Source organism: Phalacrocorax aristotelis, chromosome 3 (genome assembly GCF_949628215.1).
Source record: "Phalacrocorax aristotelis chromosome 3, bGulAri2.1, whole genome shotgun sequence".
Lineage (NCBI taxonomy): Eukaryota > Metazoa > Chordata > Aves > Suliformes > Phalacrocoracidae > Phalacrocorax > Phalacrocorax aristotelis.
Window position 1 is genome coordinate 35,293,737 of NC_134278.1, and position 21,326 is coordinate 35,315,062.

A 21,326-nucleotide genomic window follows, 5' to 3' on the forward strand; every position below is an offset into this window, starting at 1 on the left:
AGAGGATATTTAGACTTTCTAACAACCAGCCTTAAAAATCCTCTCTTAAGCAATATTATTTCAGATCAGCATATGTGTCTAGCGTGACTACAACAAAATTATTTTCACTTACATGTAGTGCCTTGATCTGTCAAAGGTATGCTCATTCCAGAATCATACTGGGCATAAACATTCACATCATAAGTAGTACTGGGAGACAGATTATGCAAGGTGTAGGAAGTCACTTCTCCCACAAAAACCTCCATGGGCTCATTTGAACCTTGAATTGAAAGGAAGAGAGAGAAAGATTCATGATTGGGTGAGCTACAAAACTATCCACTGTCTTTTACATGTCATCAATTGTTAATCTTGTTTTTTCAAAAACAAAACATATTAATTTCTTAGATTTTAGCCTATTAAAGTATTGCAAACAGAACATAAACATAGCTTTTCAAGCTATCGTAAAATGCTTGTGTTTAACTTATAGAAAGGTACGTATACTGTTTCACTGTCACATAAAAGAAAGGTTCTGAAGGACATTAGTACCTAAATACCTGTCCAATACTCATCTCACATACACCAGTTCATATCCTCAGAAAGACAAAGAGGTATTAAAGAAAGGAAAACCAAGTCTGGTCCAGGACTTGATCTAGTCACTATATTAAATTTTAACTATACAATTCAGTCTCTGTAACTGAATATGAAACAGTGTAGTTTGCACTTCTTATAAAATACTGATAATAAGACTTAAGCTTCCATCAAAATCAGTAAACAAAGGAAATAAATAAATCTTTTAACACAAACATTTCATGATACTTATGATTTCTATTCTGGTTCCCCATTATTCTGAAAGTGGTATACTCAGAATGAACAGGTTTTCTTACCCACAGGTTTGTATACAATTTTATAGCCAAGAACAGGGGATGGTGAAGGATCCCAGGAAACTCTGAAACGTGTATACCATTCATCAGTTATATACATATTTTGAGGAGGAAGCAGGCCAACTAAAAAGAAAGAAAAACATGCTAATTAGACTAGTGGCTGGTTTTCAACCTCTAGAAACTTGCACTGTAATTCTGCCAGGTAATAATCACGTCAAAGACATAATTAACATAATGAAACCTTGACAATGTTGGAGTGTTCAAGGAATATGTGCCTTAAATTAAAAAAAAAAGGATATACACTATTAAAACGAATTACCAGTTCTGCCATTGCCAGTCAGTTGCCCACCATCTCCATCTTCATACACAGCCACAACCGTAATTTTATATGGCGTATCTGATTGCAGTGGTTGTAGTATCACATTATTTCTTATCCCAGGAACTGTTATCTAGAACGCAAAAGAAACAGAGGCAAACTCACAATCCTGTAATTGATCAATAATGAGAGTAACTAGAACTAAAAATTTTTTTGGATGCTTGGCACACCTTTTTTATGTCCACTGTAGATAAAGTAACTCAGGATATCTTAAGGGTTATAGCCTATAAACAATTATCAGTATTTGTTATTTTAAATTATAAAACACTGTGATCAGCAAAAAAAGATAAATCAAATTAACTCTTCAGTCCCTACCCTTACATCAGACTGATATGCTGCAGTTCCTCACCAAGATTTCAGTACTGTTCCCTCATAGAAAGGAAAAACTCATGATGATGTGTTTGGAGACAGAAAAAGAGAGGAAAAAGCTCCTAAAATGGGGATGGAAGTCAAAGTCATTCAAGCTACTCATCAGTTTCATATCTGCCTTGTCATTATCCTCATCTTAGGATATAATTTTCTTGGCAGAAACAACAGTCTGAGAAGGAAACTTTAAATATTTTGATATATAAAAATGTGCATCTTTATGTGTCCCTCAATCTCCTCAACTTCCTGGTGCAGCCATGCCCTGTTGCTCCCTTTGAATGAAAAGGTAGGTATAATCCAAAAAGGGACACTGCTCCATAAAATGGCCATAAAGCACTGAAACTATGGAAAGTAACTTGAGGCATCTATCTCAAAAGCATGTCCCAGTAAAAATTTTCTATTATTACTTGATTAAAAAATTCAGTTGTTTGAGATTTGCTATTTTTTATGAAATGTCCAATGTTTTCTGCAGAGAAGACACGTGTGTTGAGAAATATGTGTCCTGATTAACCAGTCCAGTAGGGAATTTTCAACCACTGAATTTTCAGCATGCCCTATATAATAATATATAAACAGTAATAGCATTTAAATAGCGTTCTATACATATTACATTTTAGCTGGTGACAGTCAGCAGGAATTCTGCCACTGAGCTCTATAGGATCTGACTTTGGATTTGTTATAAACGCTCAGAGAATTTTATAAGCATCAGATTAACCTGTGTTATCATTAAGCTGCAGAAAATTAAACACAAACACTAACAATTCATACTGAACCTCACAAAAGCAAGTTAGATGCCGAATCAAAGTTACCATTGCTTTTTTATTAAACTCTGCCAACTTTCTTCAATTTATAAAATGCAGATTTATGTTTATTCTGTTTCTTAGCACCCTGACTTCATAATGCATAGAGTGCGAAGTAATAGACAGCTATTCACTGTAGCACAATGTTTGAACTAAATGGCAGGAAGCAGGTTCTACTCAGAATATTCTGATTAATGTGTGACTCATATCTTTAACATTATTTTACACACAAGTCTGTTCATTAACTGTACATGTTCTGTGACTTTGAGAAAAAAAAAAAACAAACAAACCCACAACCGTGTCATACAAACCATGGCTTCTCAGCATTAACAATGACCGAAGAACCCACAGAGCATGCAGAGTGTACTACATGTAAAACGAGTGTCTTTGGTTTTCTGTGGCCTAAACTTAGAACACCTCAGTGCTTACTAAGGAATTACAGAACTTACATATTCATCAATAGGGTCTCCCACAGTGGGTGAATAAATGATTCTGTACTGCTGGACTGGCCCATCAGCATGGTCCCATTGTACAGAAAGGCTGTTTGTGGTCTCATCAAACACTCTCACATTCCTTGGACCACTGCGAGGCACTAAAGAAAGAAAATACAGAAGGTTTACAGAGCATGATTCTTCCAGTTCAGTGTTGCTCCCACTGATTCAAATGCTGCCCTGAAGCCAAAGCTTTGGGCCCTCCCTGAAACCCTGAATAAACAAATACAGGTATATTTAGTGTTAAAAAGAAATAGAGCCTTAACTGGAGGAACTGAAACAGTATGGAAGGGAGAGAACAGCAGAGGGATGTGCAAAGTGAGCGCCTGCATACATTCTGCTTCTCAGACTCTTGCAGACAAGTATATCTATTGCCTGTCATATGTGCAAGTTTTAGATGAATATGGGGATTTAACAGAGAAAACATAGAAGAGGCAAAAAAGAAGTGACTTATTATTGCCATAGACAGTTTCTTTACACATTATTTCTAGAATGAATTTTAAAGAAGCAAGCATAAGCCAACCAAGTGCCCACAGGCTAAGCTGTAGCAAGGAGGTTTTGGTGTTTAGGCATCTCCTGCAAAAAAACAAACATCTGGGGAGGTTGACATATACAGTTAGCGTGTAAAACAGAAGCACTTTTTTTTTCTATTGACAGCAAATTTTACCCATTTTGATGTTCTATTTTTATTTTCCAAAAGTCAAATTGCTATTTCTCTGTAATGATATTTTAAAGAACAGCTTTTAAACTCAAAAAATTTCATATTAGGCTTATTTCACAAATGAAAATTGCTTTGGTGATCATGCGTGTACCACAACTGCCAGACAAGATAGAAAAGCTCCCTTCCATGGAGGCCTATAACCGCTTCAGCTATAACTCAGATGCATTGGTCTCAGAGTTGCACTGAATGGCTTACACTGTTTGTGATTGTAACTAATTTTTACAAATTCTTCACACACCAATTTTGACATATATTTCACAAAGGAAGTACTGACTGCCTCTTACATGTTCTTCCTTGTGCTTGGCTTGGATTTCCTTCTCCATCTGCATACAGAGCTATAACATTTATTGAGTAAGCAGTGTCAGGAGTCAAGCGCTCCAGCATCACATCACGAGTGTTGCCAGGTACCACAATCTAAAACAGAAACAAAAGGCATCTATATTAAAAAAAAGCTTCAGGTTATACCATTACTCATTATAATGAACAATTTGAATGAAATATAGAAAAACTGGGAACATGACCATGCTGCACATTTTCCAAGAATAACAATACAAGTTTAAAATAACATTGATAAAATTCAAGAGCAGGTGCAAAAAAAAATGACAAATACATAAGGAGCTCTTATTCTGCAAATGGAATTGTTATTTTTTACATTTTACATAAAAACAGTTCAGGGAAAAAAAAAAAGAAACACTCAGGAACAGAAACCAAAAAAGCAAATTTTGTCACAGTGTACTGACATATAAAGGACATTTTCTAACAGGTACTAATAGACAGGTTCCCACTCATGTGTGAAGTAATATGCAGTTTCACTTTACAGATGAAAATGATTCATTAAAAATTCTTACACTTCTTTACATAAAAACATATTAATCTGTATAAGTACAATACGGGTGTACATTTTGTGTGGGTACATTCACAGGCTTAGCTCTAAAATTGCACCTATTTCTACACAAACCCAAGAACTCATACTTCACATCTAGAGGGCAAACTTTTTAGTCATATCCAGACTTCACCGCTCACCAAGACCTACTTAAACACTAATGATTTGGGGTAAAGAGAAACTTTAGTGGTAAAATCACATAAACTTGGCATATGGTTTCATAATTAAACACTTCCTAATAAATATTGGTTGTTTCCTTCTCTCTTTTTTTTAAAAAAAGAAAAGGTTTCATTTTAGCTCATCTTTACTTGCAGTATGATAAAGGATACTCAATCGTCAATCCTCAGTTTTAAATGGGAGAGTCTTATCTCTTATTTCTTTTATTTCACCAAATTAAGCATTTATTTACAATGGACTAAATACCTATAGACATAGTGTTTTCAGCAGGGACACTCCTGGGCAGACAGTGCCCCAAGTTCATTATTATTATTCTACATTCATTGAAGGAAGCAATATCCTTCACACACTTTTAAGGAATAGTATAAAAAGTAAATTACTTACAGATTCTGATGGCCTTGGGCCAGACAGTGGAGAGTAATTAATTCTATATTGTTGTACTGGACCTGGAGCAGGTTCCCATCGGACATTCATGCTATTTGGTGTGGGATTGTAAACTTGAATGTTTCTCGGTGTTCCTCTCTCCACTAGATCAAGAACAATTTAAATTAAGTTTTACAAAGTTGCTTACGTAAGTTCCAATTCTACTTGAATTTACAAGAGTGCTCAAAGGAAGCTGAAAAGCACATCAGCCCAAGATAAACCTATTACTTCTGTTATCCCAAAATCTACAAATCTAAGAATCTCAATGATTAGTCTTTATAAACATCCCTGCCAGGGAGCAAAGATGCACTCTGCTGCAAATTGAAGGTATGTTCATAACACTTTGTTACCCTATTGTTGATCAGACAGGTATGAAAAGTAGCCACAAACTACACATATTAGCTCATGCAGACATTAGGAGCTCAAACTCCCTGGAAAATTGCTACTGGCACTACAATTAAAATTTTACTGTTTTTTGGAAATAAACAATAAGTTCACTGCACAACATAAGAGCTGAGCTTGCCTGAGATAAATGGACTGAAAGGCTCCACCCAAATAAGCAAAGAACACAGAATAAGTTCCAGAGCTCCAACCATAACCAAGCAGGTAAGCAGAGTTTCTTACACTTATGTTTTAGCTTTGGGGAAAAAAACTTCCACATTTGATGTAAAATCAATTTCTAATGACCTGAGCCACTCACGAAAAATCCTAACATTTTCTTGAAAACTACTATTTCACTTACAAGTTCTTCCAGTGTCAGAGGCACGTCCACCATCCCCCTCTGGGAAAACTGGAACCACAGTTACAGTGTAAGGTGTGTTGGGTTCAAGAGTCCTGAGGATGACATAGTTTGTGTTTCCTGGCACTGTGGTCTACAGATTTAAAAAGAAAGGTAAGGGCATGACATTTATATAAATATGCAAAAAAAAATTAAGCTTCTTTTAGATCTCCCTTCCTCTTCCACCACACCTCATTTCTAGACTGAATGTGATAAAAACTTTACAAAAGGTGAAGCTTGAAGTAACAGGGTTCATGATATCTTCTGGAATTACCTTTCAGGAAGGTTCTGTCTTGGACTTACCAAAAATAGTTGTTAACCCCTACACTCTCCTATACAATCCCTTACAGCTATCTTCACTTTTGGGTCCAGATCCTGTTCTACTAGTAACAGTAGCAGAATCTGCAGTGATCTCTTTAATGACTACTATTTAGCAGCTCAGAGGCATTAAAAGGTCACTTTCTAAATAAAAAAAACATTATGTAACACTACAACATGCTAATGACAAGAAGTAATGAGCAGCTCATGTTAGAAAGTAAAACTCTACACCATTTAAGAATATTTATCATCAATCGATCTCTAGGTGCTATTGAAACAGTGGCAATTCATATACTCGTCATTTCACAGGCACATCAAATTGTACAGATGTGGAAAAAGAAACACAAGTGAGAAAGAATAATACTTTCCCAGTCTGCAATAAGGGTTCCCATTTTCAGGAATGTTTAGCTCTTTAGCAGTTAAGTAATTTTAGGAGATTAGAATAAGACACCTATGTGGATTTTTCTGCTTTTCACAGATATTATCCCGGCTGACTGCCTACAGTTACATGACTTCTTAGCAGTAAAAATGGGTAGAAAGTAGGTCTGCTGACTTTATAGCCTTTTGTACATCCTGAAGTCAGCTTTACATTCACACGTACCGCCCTAAGAATAAACAAACAAAAAATTGTGTGTGATATTAAATCCCTGTGCTAAGGACTAATCATTGAAGGTCTACTATATAAAACCAAACATCTGTAATACATATGGGAGTAACTGACTTTCATGGAGGTGCTCTGCATTTTCTCCAGGTAGCTATGAACAGAAAAAAAGCCAGTGCATAGGTAAACAAGACCCACTTCACTCAACATTATTTCTCTCACTAGCACCATGAGCTGCAATTTACCCGAGACAGTTAGTGAGATCCACACAAACTATTTACCATTTCTTCTGCGCCTCCAGCTGTAGGTCCATAAAACACTTTATACTGGCGAGGACTTCCTTCTGCATGATCCCATCGAACATTCAGAGTACTGGTGGTTGGGTCATAAACTAGCAAGTTTTTCACAGTAGTAAGAGGTTCTGAAACAGATCAATGAGCTGTCAGAAATGTGGAGCCAGATTCTCTCACCTGTGATGTCAGATCGTGTCTATGCAAGGTATCATTAGGAAACTTAAAAAAACAACAGGTTTGACTGCTTAAGTTAAATGTTGTTTGTCTTCATTAATAAAACACATCAGCCTCATCCAACAACATAAGGAATACTAAATATAGTAAGAAAAATTTCTTTCTGGATGCTATTTTAGAATTATACAATGAGATCATTAGGATTGTTTTCCTCACTCCTCACCAAACACATTGCTATGTCTCACTTTCTACCGTAGGCTCAAAAGTAAACTAAGTACAAATTTATTAATAAATGTATAGTTAAATAACTAATTAATTAAAAATAGTGAATTGTTTTTTATGCCTGAAGTGCCTCTGGTAGCAAATCAGTCAGTGCGTTCTATAGCAGGATCAGAACAATGCTATCAACGTAAAATGGTAGAGTCTGAAAGTGCATTCTGTAAAGGTCAGCCTCTGAACTGAAAGTGCTGACAGGAAAGCCGTAAACTTATACTTAACAGCACATATACGATTCACGTGTCTCCAGACTCTTTAAGGTGCTTACTAAATTGTGGCATGAGACAATTAAACAGACTAAAATGAGGAAGAAGTTCCACAGTAGCATTAGGGTTTCTCTCAGCCATAAAAGCTGGGCATCCAGTCTAAGGTAGTGGTCCAGGGTTTCTCTACAGCTAGTAGACTGCCAGGCCTTCTTACTTTAGATACTTGAAACCCATCCAAGTACAAATTACAAATACAGATGGGATGAATTTCACCACAAGAAATTTTTCTCAGCTAATTTGAAAAGCAACACATCAATATCATTTCGCATCTAATAAGAAGATCTCAAGAAGTTACTTACTGGTTCTGCCTCGTCCTGTCATTCGCCCCCCTTCACCATCTGCGTACATTGATGACACAGTAATAGCATATGGTGTGTCAGGCTGCAGCTTCTGTATCACCACACTGTTCTGCCGCCCTCCAACCATAGTCTGCAGTAAAATGAAAGAAAAATATTAAAATCCCTTTTATGCTGCCCCTTTTAAGCTTGCTGTTGTAGTGAAGAATGTAAGCATTTGATGCAGAGTGGAAAACACTGATATTTCATATGCTGCAATGCTCTTGTGACTGACACTGACAGTAGACATAGAACAATAATAATATTTAGTAAATACTCCTCTCAGCAAGTTTAGACAGAGTCCAGTTACACAAAGCTAGTATTCTTTAAGAGCTCCAAACTTGCATATAACCACAATTATACATCAACTGCCGGTTCTGTGCCAGCACAGGGCTGTTTCTCCACATTGCCTCTGACTACATCATATTGAAGTCAATAAGAGTCTTTTATGCATTTTGACAGACTTTGAATTGGGCTCCTTATGCTCCATTCTCAGGTAGAATGCAAACATGGAATAAATTACAACACACTGAAGATCTCTAATGTAGATTTGATACAATATCAACATCGTCTCTCCTTGATTTCAAAAATTTTACAGCATGATACTTCAGCTTCTAAAATACCTCTGTTAAGAGTCTAAAATCATTGTATATCTTTCATTTAAATTTTTCTTTTACATATAATGCTGTGATCATCATTTCCACCAAGGAAAACGTTTACAGCGCACTGAGAATAATACTTAGATCTTCCGCATTTGTGAATCATGAGCTTTTTGGGTTTTAATTGTGTGAAATTACACTTGCTGAAGGGCATCCTTTGTAGTTTTAAGACTATCTGTGCATTTTCAAAGCCTATTCGGCTAATATGTTTGTCATAACACTTAAAAGATTCTGATGATGAAGAACTGATAGTGAGCAAGCATTTACACATCTTCACATTTCATAGAGTAGATTATTTTAGCTTTACAAGGAAACTTTCTGTTTGTACTCAAGTGTACAAAGCTCAGTTCAAAGCATAAATGCTTTTAGCATCACATATGGCCTCCATATTTTAGTATCTGTTTGCCTTTCAAAACCTGACCCTAAATGATCATGATGGTCTCTAGAGTTTGGTGTGCAGTTTTTGCAGTTGTCTTCAAATCACCAGTGTTCTTTCTTGGTGCTGAGGCCATTAAATGTCAGACAGAGAAATAAAAACTTCTAGAAATTCTATTTTAAAAATTTCAGTGGGGACCCTGCTATTGTCTACCCAGCAACTGCAGTTTAATCAAATATCACAGTAACAAAAAAAGCAGACAAGGAATTACCATCATATGGCTGAGAATTATTTGCAGACAGACATTAAAATGCCATGAACAGAGCATGAGTGTTCTGTGCGCTTTCCTCAAAAAGAGGTGTCTTCTCTGACTGTCATTACTGGACTCTATCCAGCTGTGAACAATTAAGTCTATTTTGTCTATTCTTTGCACAAATTTCAACAGAATGCCCATAATTCTTTTTTACTCCAGTACCAGCAATTAATTACAGATATTAATTAACTGCTATTCCTTCTACTTCTAGTGATTTCTGACTAAACTTGCATTCAACTACTCAATTCGTACAACAGTTCAATTACCTCAACACAAATGCATGTTGTTCAGAAGAGAGTAAAAACGGGTGCGTAAGTATCTCACTGATTCTAAAGTAAACGTTCCTAGATACACTTATGAACATGTGTGATCTCCAATTACAGGAACAAGCTAAATGAGTGTGGTTTTCATCTGAGACTGTTCCTGTGAGTCAGTAACCACAACAGCTTTGCTCTACAGAACAGGGCATTTTTAAGTAGCACACATTTCTGATAAACAGACTGACTGAATTACCGTTCCCAGGCTGTGTTGCGTAGGCTGCCAGTAGTCAACACAGCTCTTGCTGACAATGCAGGGAAAGCTGGCTGATCATACAGTACTGGCTCTCTCTATCATTACAGCTGCTCAGTCATATAAAAACACACTAAAATACCTTAAACACTTCCCTAGCATATCTTTCACATGGATTTGTTTTTGCAAATGCTGCTTCTGCACGGTTATTCTCTCCCTAGTATGGTAAGAGACAGTCTCAACTGTCCACACTATGTTCCACAGCAAAGTCCTTCTGACAGCCCATGAAACACACTACAAAAACAATGGAAAACTCTGGATTACGGAAGTAGTCACGGTAGTTCATGTTATTAATTGTTGTGATACCTATATATCTGTGACTTGTAGTCTCATGTGCTTGTTCCTGAACATATTTTAACTTTATTCTAGTTATATCTAGAGATTATATGATTTCAAGGAAACAGGCTGTATCCAAAGCTACTTTTGCTCCATAAAAAGCATTCTATCTTGATTTGAAAGGGGAGAAAGAAAAAGGAGGGAATACATATTTATTCACTACAAATATAAATCTTCACCTAAAAGTAGATTAATATATACACTGTTGTGCTTTGAAAATAAATTAATCTAATGGATTTCTTTGCAGAACTCTCATTTAAGGTTTAATAACTACATCACTTCAAAATTAGTTACCGACTGTTCAGGGCCATCGCCACTGATAGGCTGGTAAATGATCCTGTATCTCTGCACTCGACCACTGGCAGGATCCCACTTCACAGTCAAACTGTGTGAAGTTGCATTGTACACCTGAAGGTTTCGTGGGCCACTCTTTGGGGCTGAGAAATGTAATAAAGAAAAGAATACATATGTAATTCAAGCAAAAGGTAGGGACAAACACTTCATTCATACTTTTAGGGCTGCATGAACGCCTGACCAAGAACAGAAGGTATTAAGTGCAAGACAACATAAACTGTAATGTTTGTTAACTAATAAACATGTGGTAATCTAGTGTTTAGTGTTCTTCTAAATACACAATAATATTTATTACATGATGTCAGCTTCTTAATGTCAACACTCTTCACAGTTTGGAAAAAGATAGCTATGAGTTTTCTTTAATAATACCATGCCTGGAAATTCAGATTCTTACCTTGTGTGGTGATAGGTACCAAGGGTACTAGAAAAAAGTAGAAAGAGTTGTCAGAATTCTTGTATGTGTATGCCTTCTGATTTAATAACTATGAATAACAACATGCCAAAACTACTTACGTGTTCGTTCACTGCCAATGAGATCATCACTTTCTGATTCATCAGGATAGATGGCAGTAATTGAGACATCATATAATGTATCTGGATTCAAATTTTCAAAGATCAAACTATTCTCATCCCTATTTAAGATAGTCTTGTGGAGAAATTAAAAAAAGGTTAAATAAATAAATAAATAGAAACCAAAACAAATAAACAGAGAATGGGATATAACTGAGTGACATTTCACACAGTAACATCACTATAAGTGGCTGTAACTATGTGTTCTACACCTTCTCACTGAATTTCCCTTGAGCACAACAATGGCTTGCAAGTTATAGGCCATTTCATAATTACATTTCTGATTTTAAAAACATACCCATTGAGAGACTGACCACAAAATCTTATGGAGAGTATCTCCTCTTACCTCCTGTTTTTCTGGTCTTCCATAGGGACCCCAGGTTATTCTATATAGAGAGACATCTGGAGCTCCATGATCCCACGTTCCTCTGAAACTATTCGTGGTTATGTCTGTGATTCTGAGATTGACTGGTGCTGGCACAGGCTCTATTATTAGAAAAGGAAAAGTATTCCACAAAGTGTAACTACAAAATAAATACAGTTAAACCAAGGAATTACTCAGACAATTTAGAAGATTATGTAGAAGATTCATCTCTCAGTTCCCATGGTTCTAATGACTACAATAAAATGCTTTAGTATTACCCAGCCCACCTACACAAAGCGAATCATCTTTCATAAGGTCACATCACCAGGTCATCACAAGATAAAACAGAAGTAGCTTTACTGACCTCAGTAGAGGTCCCAACTCACATACCTACTCACAACAGATTAAGTCCTAGCTCTTTCATTTTGGAGTTAGAAGGAGTGATTATGAACTCACACATGTAAAGGTCAAGCTCCTGCACGAGTTTCTCCCAGATCTTAAAATTCTTTATATAAGCCAAGTCAGTCATGACTGAGTTACACCACTTATTTAGAAAGAATTCACAGAGGTTAACTGAAGGTTAAGGAGGCAAAATATTATAGCCACCGGAAAGAAATTCATAAATAGGTAAAACCAGAGAATTAAAATAAAAATAATTTCTTTGTCAGAGCTTTCCTCTTTTTCTTTACACACACATTCACACAAAACCACAGCTATAGAAAAAGGCTAGCACAAAAGCAAGCAAAAAAAATCTCACAAACATTTTTAAATACACTAGGCTACAAAATGAAAAATTGAGAAGGAAAAAAAGAGAGAGAGCACGTGCATGTTTTTTCTGTATTTTTCACGCCAGCGTGAGGGCCAGTGATAAGCCACTTCTATTGTAGCTCTTCTGGTTAGCTGTCTTCTTAAATCATAAACCTAGATCAGGATGAGGGCTCCCCTCATATTACCTTTCTCCTTTCAGTCTGTCACTTCTCTTGCATGGAGATTGGCTCTTACCATTTGTGCAACACCACTTCCTTGCCTCTATTTGTTGAGATTACTCAAATGCTGCCTTTATTGATCTCTAAAAGTACAGGTTGTTTTAGTATTCCATGGCACAAAAATTCTCTTGGATCAGAAGCAAGATCATGCCTCTCTAATCCTCAAGCATATGCCCCAGTTTCCTACTTACTTTCCTAGATTCCTGCATAGACTAGCTAAACCTTTCCTCTGCCTTCATATTTTCATACTAATTCTACCCCTGCACTCCCCCTCCAGCTTCTAAGCACAAAAAATTTTGCTTCAGTTGCTGGTCTGTCACCTCGCTGCAGACTGCAGGGTCAGTGTTTACTGCAGCGAGGCACTGAACTCATCTAAGATTCCCAGGGATTATTATATTGCAAATAATGCTAAAAATGCAAGTAAAATATTTTTCAGGTTAAATTACAGTTCCACCTAAACCCAGTAATGTATTGCAACACACACAACTTAAATAGAAGAAAAGGCAAAAATAACCACATGAAGTGTTATTAGGAAAACTTACGAGTGACAGCTTCTGCATTTATCGGTAGGGATTCCCCTTCATCATACACAGCAACAACTTTTACATTATACAGTGTTTGGGAGGAAAGGCCAGAGAGTGTAGTACTGGTTTTCAGTCTGTCGATTTCCACCTAGGAATAAAAATAGTGACTTGCGAATTGTAAATTGCTCTATTTCTGACTCTGCACTCTATTAAACAGCAGAAATCCTTGTACTGTAAAAGAGAAAAGTATTCCACACTGAATTTTGTCATATCCCCCTAAAATTACACCTGAATACTGAGTGCTATCTACTAACTCCCTTGCAAAGCATAATGTCTGAGATAATAGTACTACTTGCAGATCTTTCTCTGCTTGATTCTTTTGGAAATGAGGATGCAGGCTGCATCTCCAGAAAGTTCTCATTCTCTTACAAAAACACATTCAATCCTCCAAGAGCTGATTTCTTCCTAGTGGCGCAATTATGGAAAGCTTGAACATAACTCAAAAGCATCTCTAACAATGCTCACACGTATTCTGACAGTGCACAAAGGGGCTAACATACCTTTATTCCACAATCCTGTCCTCCTGATTGTAAGCTGCTCTTAGAGCTTGGCAAAATAACACTTAGGCAGAGAGCAGAAACTGCTATTTATCAAAGCACAGGAAAATTCTCCAGTCAGTTTGAGGATTTTCCCTCTCTGGAGGAGGAGGAAGAGGGAGTACACAAAGAAATCTATCTTGTGCTTATTCAGTTTCCTAGAAATCAGTACCCTTTCCTGACTGCAGTCACCATGAACTGATGTTCTTTATTCCCAGTGTTGGCTTATAATACTACTTTTACTACTATTTTAGTAACCTAGCTCCTCAACATAAAACCGTCTTCTAGTACTTTCAAAAATGTTCCTGTTATTTACCTCCTTTCCATCCGCTTCATCAGCTATTTTGTATCTTAGGATATATTTTCGAACTTTCCCTGGGACAGGATCCCAAAGGACATTCATGCTGCTGTGAGTAACATCCTGAATTGTTAAGCCTCTGGGTCCAGGCAAAGGTACTGTAGAAATAATGACAGTAGCAAGTGAAAATGCTAGTCACAACAGAGGTATAAGTCTCTCACAGAAGGAATTAAATTCTTTTCATGCATTTCATTGAAATGGAGGCAATAATTTCCTGGGAAGTTCATTGGTCTGGCCATTAGACGAGACAGTTTAGGAACTTATTGTCCCAGCAATGAGCAAAATAGCTATAAACTATGGTAGCTTCACCTTTGTAAATTATGAGCACAACAATTTTAGAAGTATCAGTGCTTAAGATCATAACTTTTGGTTACAACAACGACTTCTCATGTATGGTTAAGGGTTTAACATTTTTCAAGAACATACAAATAACCATACTACATGCATCTAGTCCAGAAATATGCTCTGCCAGTAAGAAATGTTCAAGGAAAGATTTTTAAAGAAACATATAAAAAAGGAAGCCATGTTTAGATCATTTTTTTTCTTGATATGGCATGTTTCCTCAGCATTTTCTACACTTAGAAAGAATGTCCGAATCTGGGAACAAGGTTTCTAAGTTAATGCAAGCAAATCAAGGCCTGCTAAAAACATTATAACCTCAAGACTGTCAAGCCAACTTCCTTCATTACTCAAGGAAAATACCCTTTTGCTCCTCTTTCAATAGTTGGTCCCTTTTTATTGAAATTGCTTTTAAGATCTTTTGAAATATATGTGTTAGAAAATGCATAAAACATGGAAAAGATGGTCTTCTAAACAAAACAGAATATATAAAAACTGTTGAATCACATAAAAATAAAATTAAATGTTGCTGAAGCAATAACTAAGCAAAAATCGAGGTGTCCATACATGTCACTTCCTGGGTGGTGAGTGGGTCACTTGTGATATCACCAAACAATACATAAGCTGTTAAAGTGTATTCAGTATTGGGAATGAGATCTACCAGCTGCACCTCATTCACTGATGGTCCAACACGCATCTGCACATGAAAAATAACACACCATGTTTAAAAACTGAAGAAAGCAATGGCAGAAAAGCAAGCAATGATTTAACTTCAAGGGAATTTTGTTTGTGAGATTCACAGTATATTTACAGCTTCCTGACTGATGTCATTGTATATAAATAATATCCCAGTAAGTTCACCACACTTTAACAAGTACATGCCATTCTCTTTTGACTATTATGATAGATCAAGAAAATCTACCAGTTTTTCTTAATTTATTTTTGGTGTAGGAAATGAAGAAAAATTCTCTTACCTCTTTCTCTGTGGTTGGGACTGTGGCATTCACAGGTTCATATGATAACAAATAACCAGTAGCCCCATCAAGAGGTTCCCACCTCACTCGCATGGAAGTTGATCCAATGTCATAAACATTTAAGTTTCTAACTGAAGAGATTGGCACTGTCAAACAAAAAATATGTATGAATTAATTTCCTTCACCTTCTTAATCTTTCATATTTCGCATCACAGGTAGTACCACTGAGAATATTGCACAGGGTATTAGGGTACTTTCCAAGTAGTGATCTGCAAGTAGTGGTATTTTAAGTGGTACTTAGTTTAAGAATGAGGTAATGGTCATCACATTTTGAATGTGCCACAGATTTGCTATACACACAGCTAAAACTACCTGCACTGGAACACTCGAATATTCTAAAAAGCAACATTGACTCACATGAATGTTCTAATAGGAAACAACAGGACTGGTTTGGGATCTGCGCTTGTAAAAGGATTTTTTGTACTTTCTTCTTGTTTTCTGTGTTTCTCAAATGATTACATGAACATCAAAAATTACCACAGACTTCATAAAAATCATGCACATACTTTAAGGGTTTATGACAAGCCTAATACAAAACAACCAAAGTGAAAAGAACACCTAACATCAAATAGTCTTAAAGAGGCAGGAAAGTCACCCTATGTTGCATTCAGCATAAATATACCTAAAATCAATTATGGAGACATCTAATAGCAGAAACACAGCTAAGTTATGTCTCATAGAAGTGATGTAATTGTATTGAACTGGCTTTTTGCTAATCTTATGAAATTAGAATGAATTTCTATAGTATTCTGGCTGCTAGTAGCAGGAATTAATTATGTAGCATAAAAATGAAAGAGCACATGTTTGTCTATGATCAGATTTCAGGAGTTTATAAACTCTGTCTTGTAATTCACATTTGTTGCTCTAGTCTTGTACAGTCATGCTTTATAAGCCTGGAAAGAAGCTGGGACAAACATTTTTTACCACACTGCAGTTTCATTTTGTTAAAGTTTTCCAGCCAAGATCTGAATAGCCAGTGTAACACAACACAGTGTGGTCATTCAAATTAAAACTTTTGTTTCCTCTAAGAAGAAAGCCCATAGTACTAAAGTTCTACTAGACAGTTCCCCAGATGCCAAACTGGCTGTTAACAAGTTATTCAAGTTCCATTTCTAACTTACAAGTTGTTTCCATGCCGATTAGAGGTTCACTACTTTCATCTTCTACCACAGAAAACACGTTCACAACATATTCTGTTTCAGGTTTCAGATCTTTCAGAACTGTTGTTGTTTCCATCCTACTTACATAAAACTACATAAAAAAGAAGCAGTGTTAACCACTGTACAACAAATGCATTTGTAATCTTATCTCTAAGAAAAAAAACTCCCTTGTGAAACTCTTCAGAAATCAATGGCATGGAACTAAAAATAAGTATGGTCTTAATCATCCCTGTATTTTGTCTGACAGTACACCATTATTTTTGCAAAGCAAGCTGTAGGGAAACCTCAGACAGACACTTGTTTTCAATAAAGTTGGATATACCTAGCGGCACTCGCTGTGCCTCCTGCTTTCACGCATGGTTTACACTTTTATACTAGTCAGCAACATAAAGAAAGTGCCAGGGATGTAAGTTACCACCTTGGAAAAAAGTTTTGAACACCCAGGATAACCTAGATGGCTACAGCCCGTGGAATTAAGAACACCTTGCAGAACAGAAATGCCATCAAGCAGTGAAGTTATAAAGTCAGTTTGCACTGGAATGACTGCTCCAACCTTAATCAAAGGCCAAATCCTGAGGTCATGATTTACTAAGACTAAATTCTCCATGAGATAAATCTGAGTTAAGATTTAAAAGCCACATTCAGAGATGGGAAGTTCAGAGCTAGGTACACAGAGGCGCCTAACTTCATTCTCCTAAATACAATTCCGTCTGGTTGAAGAGAGTGATAAGCAATTCTGATTGCCTAGAATCAAGGGTTGCTAGTTACTGGCTCTCTGTGTAGAGAAGTAATAACCACAAGATGAGTTTGACCCTGTGCATTAAACAGTTTGGAGGATATGCTTAGGGACAGATTCAAAGTACCATCATACAATGTTAATCTAAGCACTACCTCCCAACCTGTGTCACTCACTGTCTTTTGTCCTATTAACAAGAAAATGTGCTAAAAGGACAGTGAGCCTACCCATGTGTTTGCTCAGAAAATTACTACTACAGACTTATTTAAACCAATATATAACAGTGGAATATGAACAGAAAGGAATTACTCAAAATGCCAGTCAACTGTTTCTAAGAAATACATTTTACTCCTGGATTCATGATTTTAAAACATCCAAAATCATCTTGATACTCTTACTTTTTGTGATTTTGTGTATCATTTACCAAGGCATGATACTCCTGACCTTGGGAGCCTTTTTTCATTTACTGTTATACCATCCACAGCACAAACTTCAGAATTACATTACTGTGATGTGGAAGTCCAAGGTTATTATGGACGATGATAGAGATGAACATACAGTACTAACCTGCTGAGGGCTACCTCCGGAGGTAGGGTAATATTCAACTCTGTATCTATCAACACTCTCAGGAGGTGGACTCCATCTCAGTCTGAAAGAACGAGGTGTCACTTCTGAAATAACTAGGTTAGAGGGAGGTGGCAAATCACCTACAAGTGGAAGCAAATTTAAAAATTATTAATTTATCTTATATCATCAAGAATAAAAGCATGAGACAAAAAAATTGCTTAGGAAAAAAAAAAAAGGACTTTAGGTACTTGCTTATGTTTCTGTTTCCTCAGGAATTTCTAGAACAACTGTGTGAAGAGATAGCTCACCATCACACCCTCAAGACTAGACAAGCTCCCTATCATTCCCACTCCACCTTCAACACCAGTGTTTCACTGGAGAGTCATCAGCTAACATTACTGTTTTTCCATGTCAGGCTTTGCTTTTGGGCTGTCAGACATTAATACTTGAGCAGGGCTGCTGAAATTGTCCTTATTGGATGAGTATCATAAAAGAACATGCCACAATGAGCAAAAAGGTGACACAATGAGCAACACAGTTCTTGATTCTGGGAGAAAAGAAGGCGCATCAAGCCATGTCAAGCTGTGCTAGGTATAACAGAGTCATTGTTGAAAGGAAAGGAAGAACCCCTGCAGGGTAGTCCAGGTGGTCTGCACAATTTCCTCACACCAGCAGCTGAAAAAACAGCCCAGGGCTACACAGTGTTCCCAGTAAGTAATAAAAAGGAATTAGCAGTGCAAGCACGTAAATGGAAAAAAGGATGAATTCGACTGAAAATGTGATATACCTGGACCTTTCACACTGTTACACAGATTTGTGGTTACATCATCAACAATGCTAGCCAGGAAGGAGAAATCTGCAACATTGTAAGCATGGATGTCATCTGGATCCGTTGCAATCTGCTTCAATTCATTTTCATCTGCATTTTTAATACCTTAAAGAGAAGACACGAAAACGGAACTTGTTAGAAAAGATGGCCATGAAACACAATGCTATGAACTTAAGTCCCTAAATGCATTCTTTGAATACCCTTTTAGGTACTTATGCATGTTGCCACTTCCCTGTGCATTTAGCAGATGGGCAGGAGGGGGTTGGCACGGGCCATATCTTCATATAATACTTACCAATTGCATAAAGTTCCACTCCCTCATCTCTGAGTCTTCTTGAAGGGGTGACTACATCATCCTGTGATTTGCCATCAGTGATGAGAACACCAATTTTGCGAGCTCTGGGCCTTAAGCCTGCATCTTGTTTGAAATTGTTTTTTAAGATGAAATCCAAGGCCATTCCTAGCATGATACAAAGAAGGTAACCATCACTTTAAACTATTTCCACATAGTAGAAATGGCAAAGGAAAGTATTTCATCCTAGTGATTTCACTCTGACATCATTCCACAATTTACTTCCTTCTGGAAGCACTCAGAATCTAGTTGCATCCCATCATCTAGACTTACCAGCAACTGATACTATTTCAGCCCTTTCAAAGTCTCTAAACTCTTATCTTTTACACATCACCCTCCTATCTGACCTCCTCTAGCCTCACTTCTGGGTATGCACCTTGTCTTCATGCCAACCCTGACATGGAACTGCCTTTTCTGCCTCTCATATGTTCAACAGCAACCCAAGCTCTTTATCACCCAAACTCTCCTCCATCACTTTTCTCCAGATTTGCACTGAGTTTATATATCTACACGCTATGCCTGTTCTTTTCCAAACATACTGAATTGAACTGTAAGGCCCTTTCATCATGGGCAAATTTGAGCTCACTGAACAATACTGGGGTCAGCTACTAGAATTATTTTTACTGGAGCTTAAGGAAAACCCTGACAGCATGACACACCTGTTAGAGTATTGCCTCCTTTGTATGGTAAGTTGGCTACAGCCTCTAACAAAGCCTGTTTGGTTCGGTAAGCATTGAGATTCCATTCTGTCCTGGGATCGCCACTATACTGTGCAAGACCTGGAAAAAAAAGCCATTATTGCTCAGTTATTAGGTGGCTGTGAAGCAGTGATGTGTCATTTTCTCTCCAACATATGAGGACTTACCAATCTGTACTTTGTCAGGACCAATATCAAAAACTTCAACTATACGGGCAATGAAGTTCCTGATAGTTTTAAAATTTGGCCGCCCAATACTCCATGAGCCATCCACCAGCAGCACAATATCAGCTTCTGCTCTGGTTCTACATTCTAAACCTGCCGTGTCAACCAGAAAAATATAACCTTAGCATGATAGCTTTCAACCAGAAAAATATAGCCTTAGCATGATAGCTTGCTTTCCCCATCCTTTTATGTGACATATGTCATGAGTTGGCTTCCAAAACAGCTCTAGTTTTACTCACTGGCACTCTGTCAAGTATGACCTATTTGTGAACGTTATTCACACTAGTCACTGGTTCCATGGCAAAAGCTGTATAAATTTCTTCATGTATGTTTCCTTTTATAAATAAGACTTCACAAATGTCAAGGCCAGTGCTCTTCTCTATAGTCATGTCATTATCTCTTTTGGTCTTTAAAGATTATTGCTAACTTGATTTCAGAGGTTTTGAAAAACACTACTAAGCTAGCCACTGACATGGCAGTGAGCATTATCAGATTATCCAAATTTACAGTATTTTAGTCTATCATGGTTGGCTAAACTACTGCTTAATTTTCAACTATGTAATAGTGGAATTAATAACATATATTACAACCACTTTCAGATAAATATAATTTCTGAATTTTCAGGGGAAAAAGACATAGTAATACAGGTGGTATAGAAGTTTGCACATCCAGGAAGGAAAGAACAAAATTTAAAGAAGATACACAAACATAAACACAAGTCAAGAGATAGAGAGGGGACAAGAACAAACATTTATATAAAGCTGCAATGTTCTGAAAAGGTAGGAAGTTATTTCAGATATCTTCATTTTACAAATTACAGAATAAAACACGCATCATATTGTTTTTATCACAAGGAAAATGACAAAATATTTATACAAAACAGACAGAAACAATTATTTCATCCATAGCCATTTGAAAAAAAAAAATCCTTGCTCTCTCTCTTTTCCTGTAGATTGTGTTACCAGCTGCAAATTTTCTGGCTTCCTGCCATCAGAGCTTCTGGTCTTTATATGGAAGAAATCCCATTGAGAAAAATCAGCCACACTCATCACAGTTGAAAGATATTGTGATTTCATATATGTTCCACATAATTGATCCAACACTGTAGACTCATGAATATAACTATTCCATGTACCTGGGGGTTAAAAGCATGATCCTCTTCTGCATAGAAAATATAGATCTAGTCTTTAGTCAGGACAATAAAATCAGTTGGGAGTAGGGGTTAAGTAAAACCATGTTAGTT

At 36.8% G+C, this 21,326-nt stretch overlaps 1 protein-coding gene across 6 annotated transcripts in view; it reads right to left on the reverse strand.

Annotated features, from left to right (window-relative positions):
* COL12A1 (collagen type XII alpha 1 chain) overlaps positions 1–21,326 on the reverse strand; it is a 104,512-nt gene that overhangs the window by 40,047 nt on the left and 43,139 nt on the right. For all 6 annotated transcript variants that reach the window (XM_075087101.1, XM_075087100.1, XM_075087097.1 and 3 more), the window contains 23 exons: positions 20,027–20,176; positions 19,821–19,940; positions 19,105–19,269; positions 18,768–18,914; positions 17,981–18,120; positions 16,639–16,768; positions 15,458–15,603; positions 15,051–15,180; positions 14,103–14,242; positions 13,209–13,338; positions 11,663–11,802; positions 11,260–11,392; positions 11,141–11,167; positions 10,687–10,829; positions 8,103–8,232; positions 7,076–7,215; positions 5,840–5,969; positions 5,059–5,201; positions 3,899–4,028; positions 2,852–2,994; positions 1,180–1,309; positions 864–983; positions 113–259 (listed from right to left, as the gene is read on the reverse strand). In XM_075087101.1, coding sequence (XP_074943202.1) covers positions 113–259; positions 864–983; positions 1,180–1,309; positions 2,852–2,994; positions 3,899–4,028; positions 5,059–5,201; positions 5,840–5,969; positions 7,076–7,215; positions 8,103–8,232; positions 10,687–10,829; positions 11,141–11,167; positions 11,260–11,392; positions 11,663–11,802; positions 13,209–13,338; positions 14,103–14,242; positions 15,051–15,180; positions 15,458–15,603; positions 16,639–16,768; positions 17,981–18,120; positions 18,768–18,914; positions 19,105–19,269; positions 19,821–19,940; positions 20,027–20,176 — 3,054 coding nt within the window. The remainder of the gene's footprint in view (positions 1–112; positions 260–863; positions 984–1,179; positions 1,310–2,851; positions 2,995–3,898; positions 4,029–5,058; positions 5,202–5,839; positions 5,970–7,075; positions 7,216–8,102; positions 8,233–10,686; positions 10,830–11,140; positions 11,168–11,259; positions 11,393–11,662; positions 11,803–13,208; positions 13,339–14,102; positions 14,243–15,050; positions 15,181–15,457; positions 15,604–16,638; positions 16,769–17,980; positions 18,121–18,767; positions 18,915–19,104; positions 19,270–19,820; positions 19,941–20,026; positions 20,177–21,326) is intronic.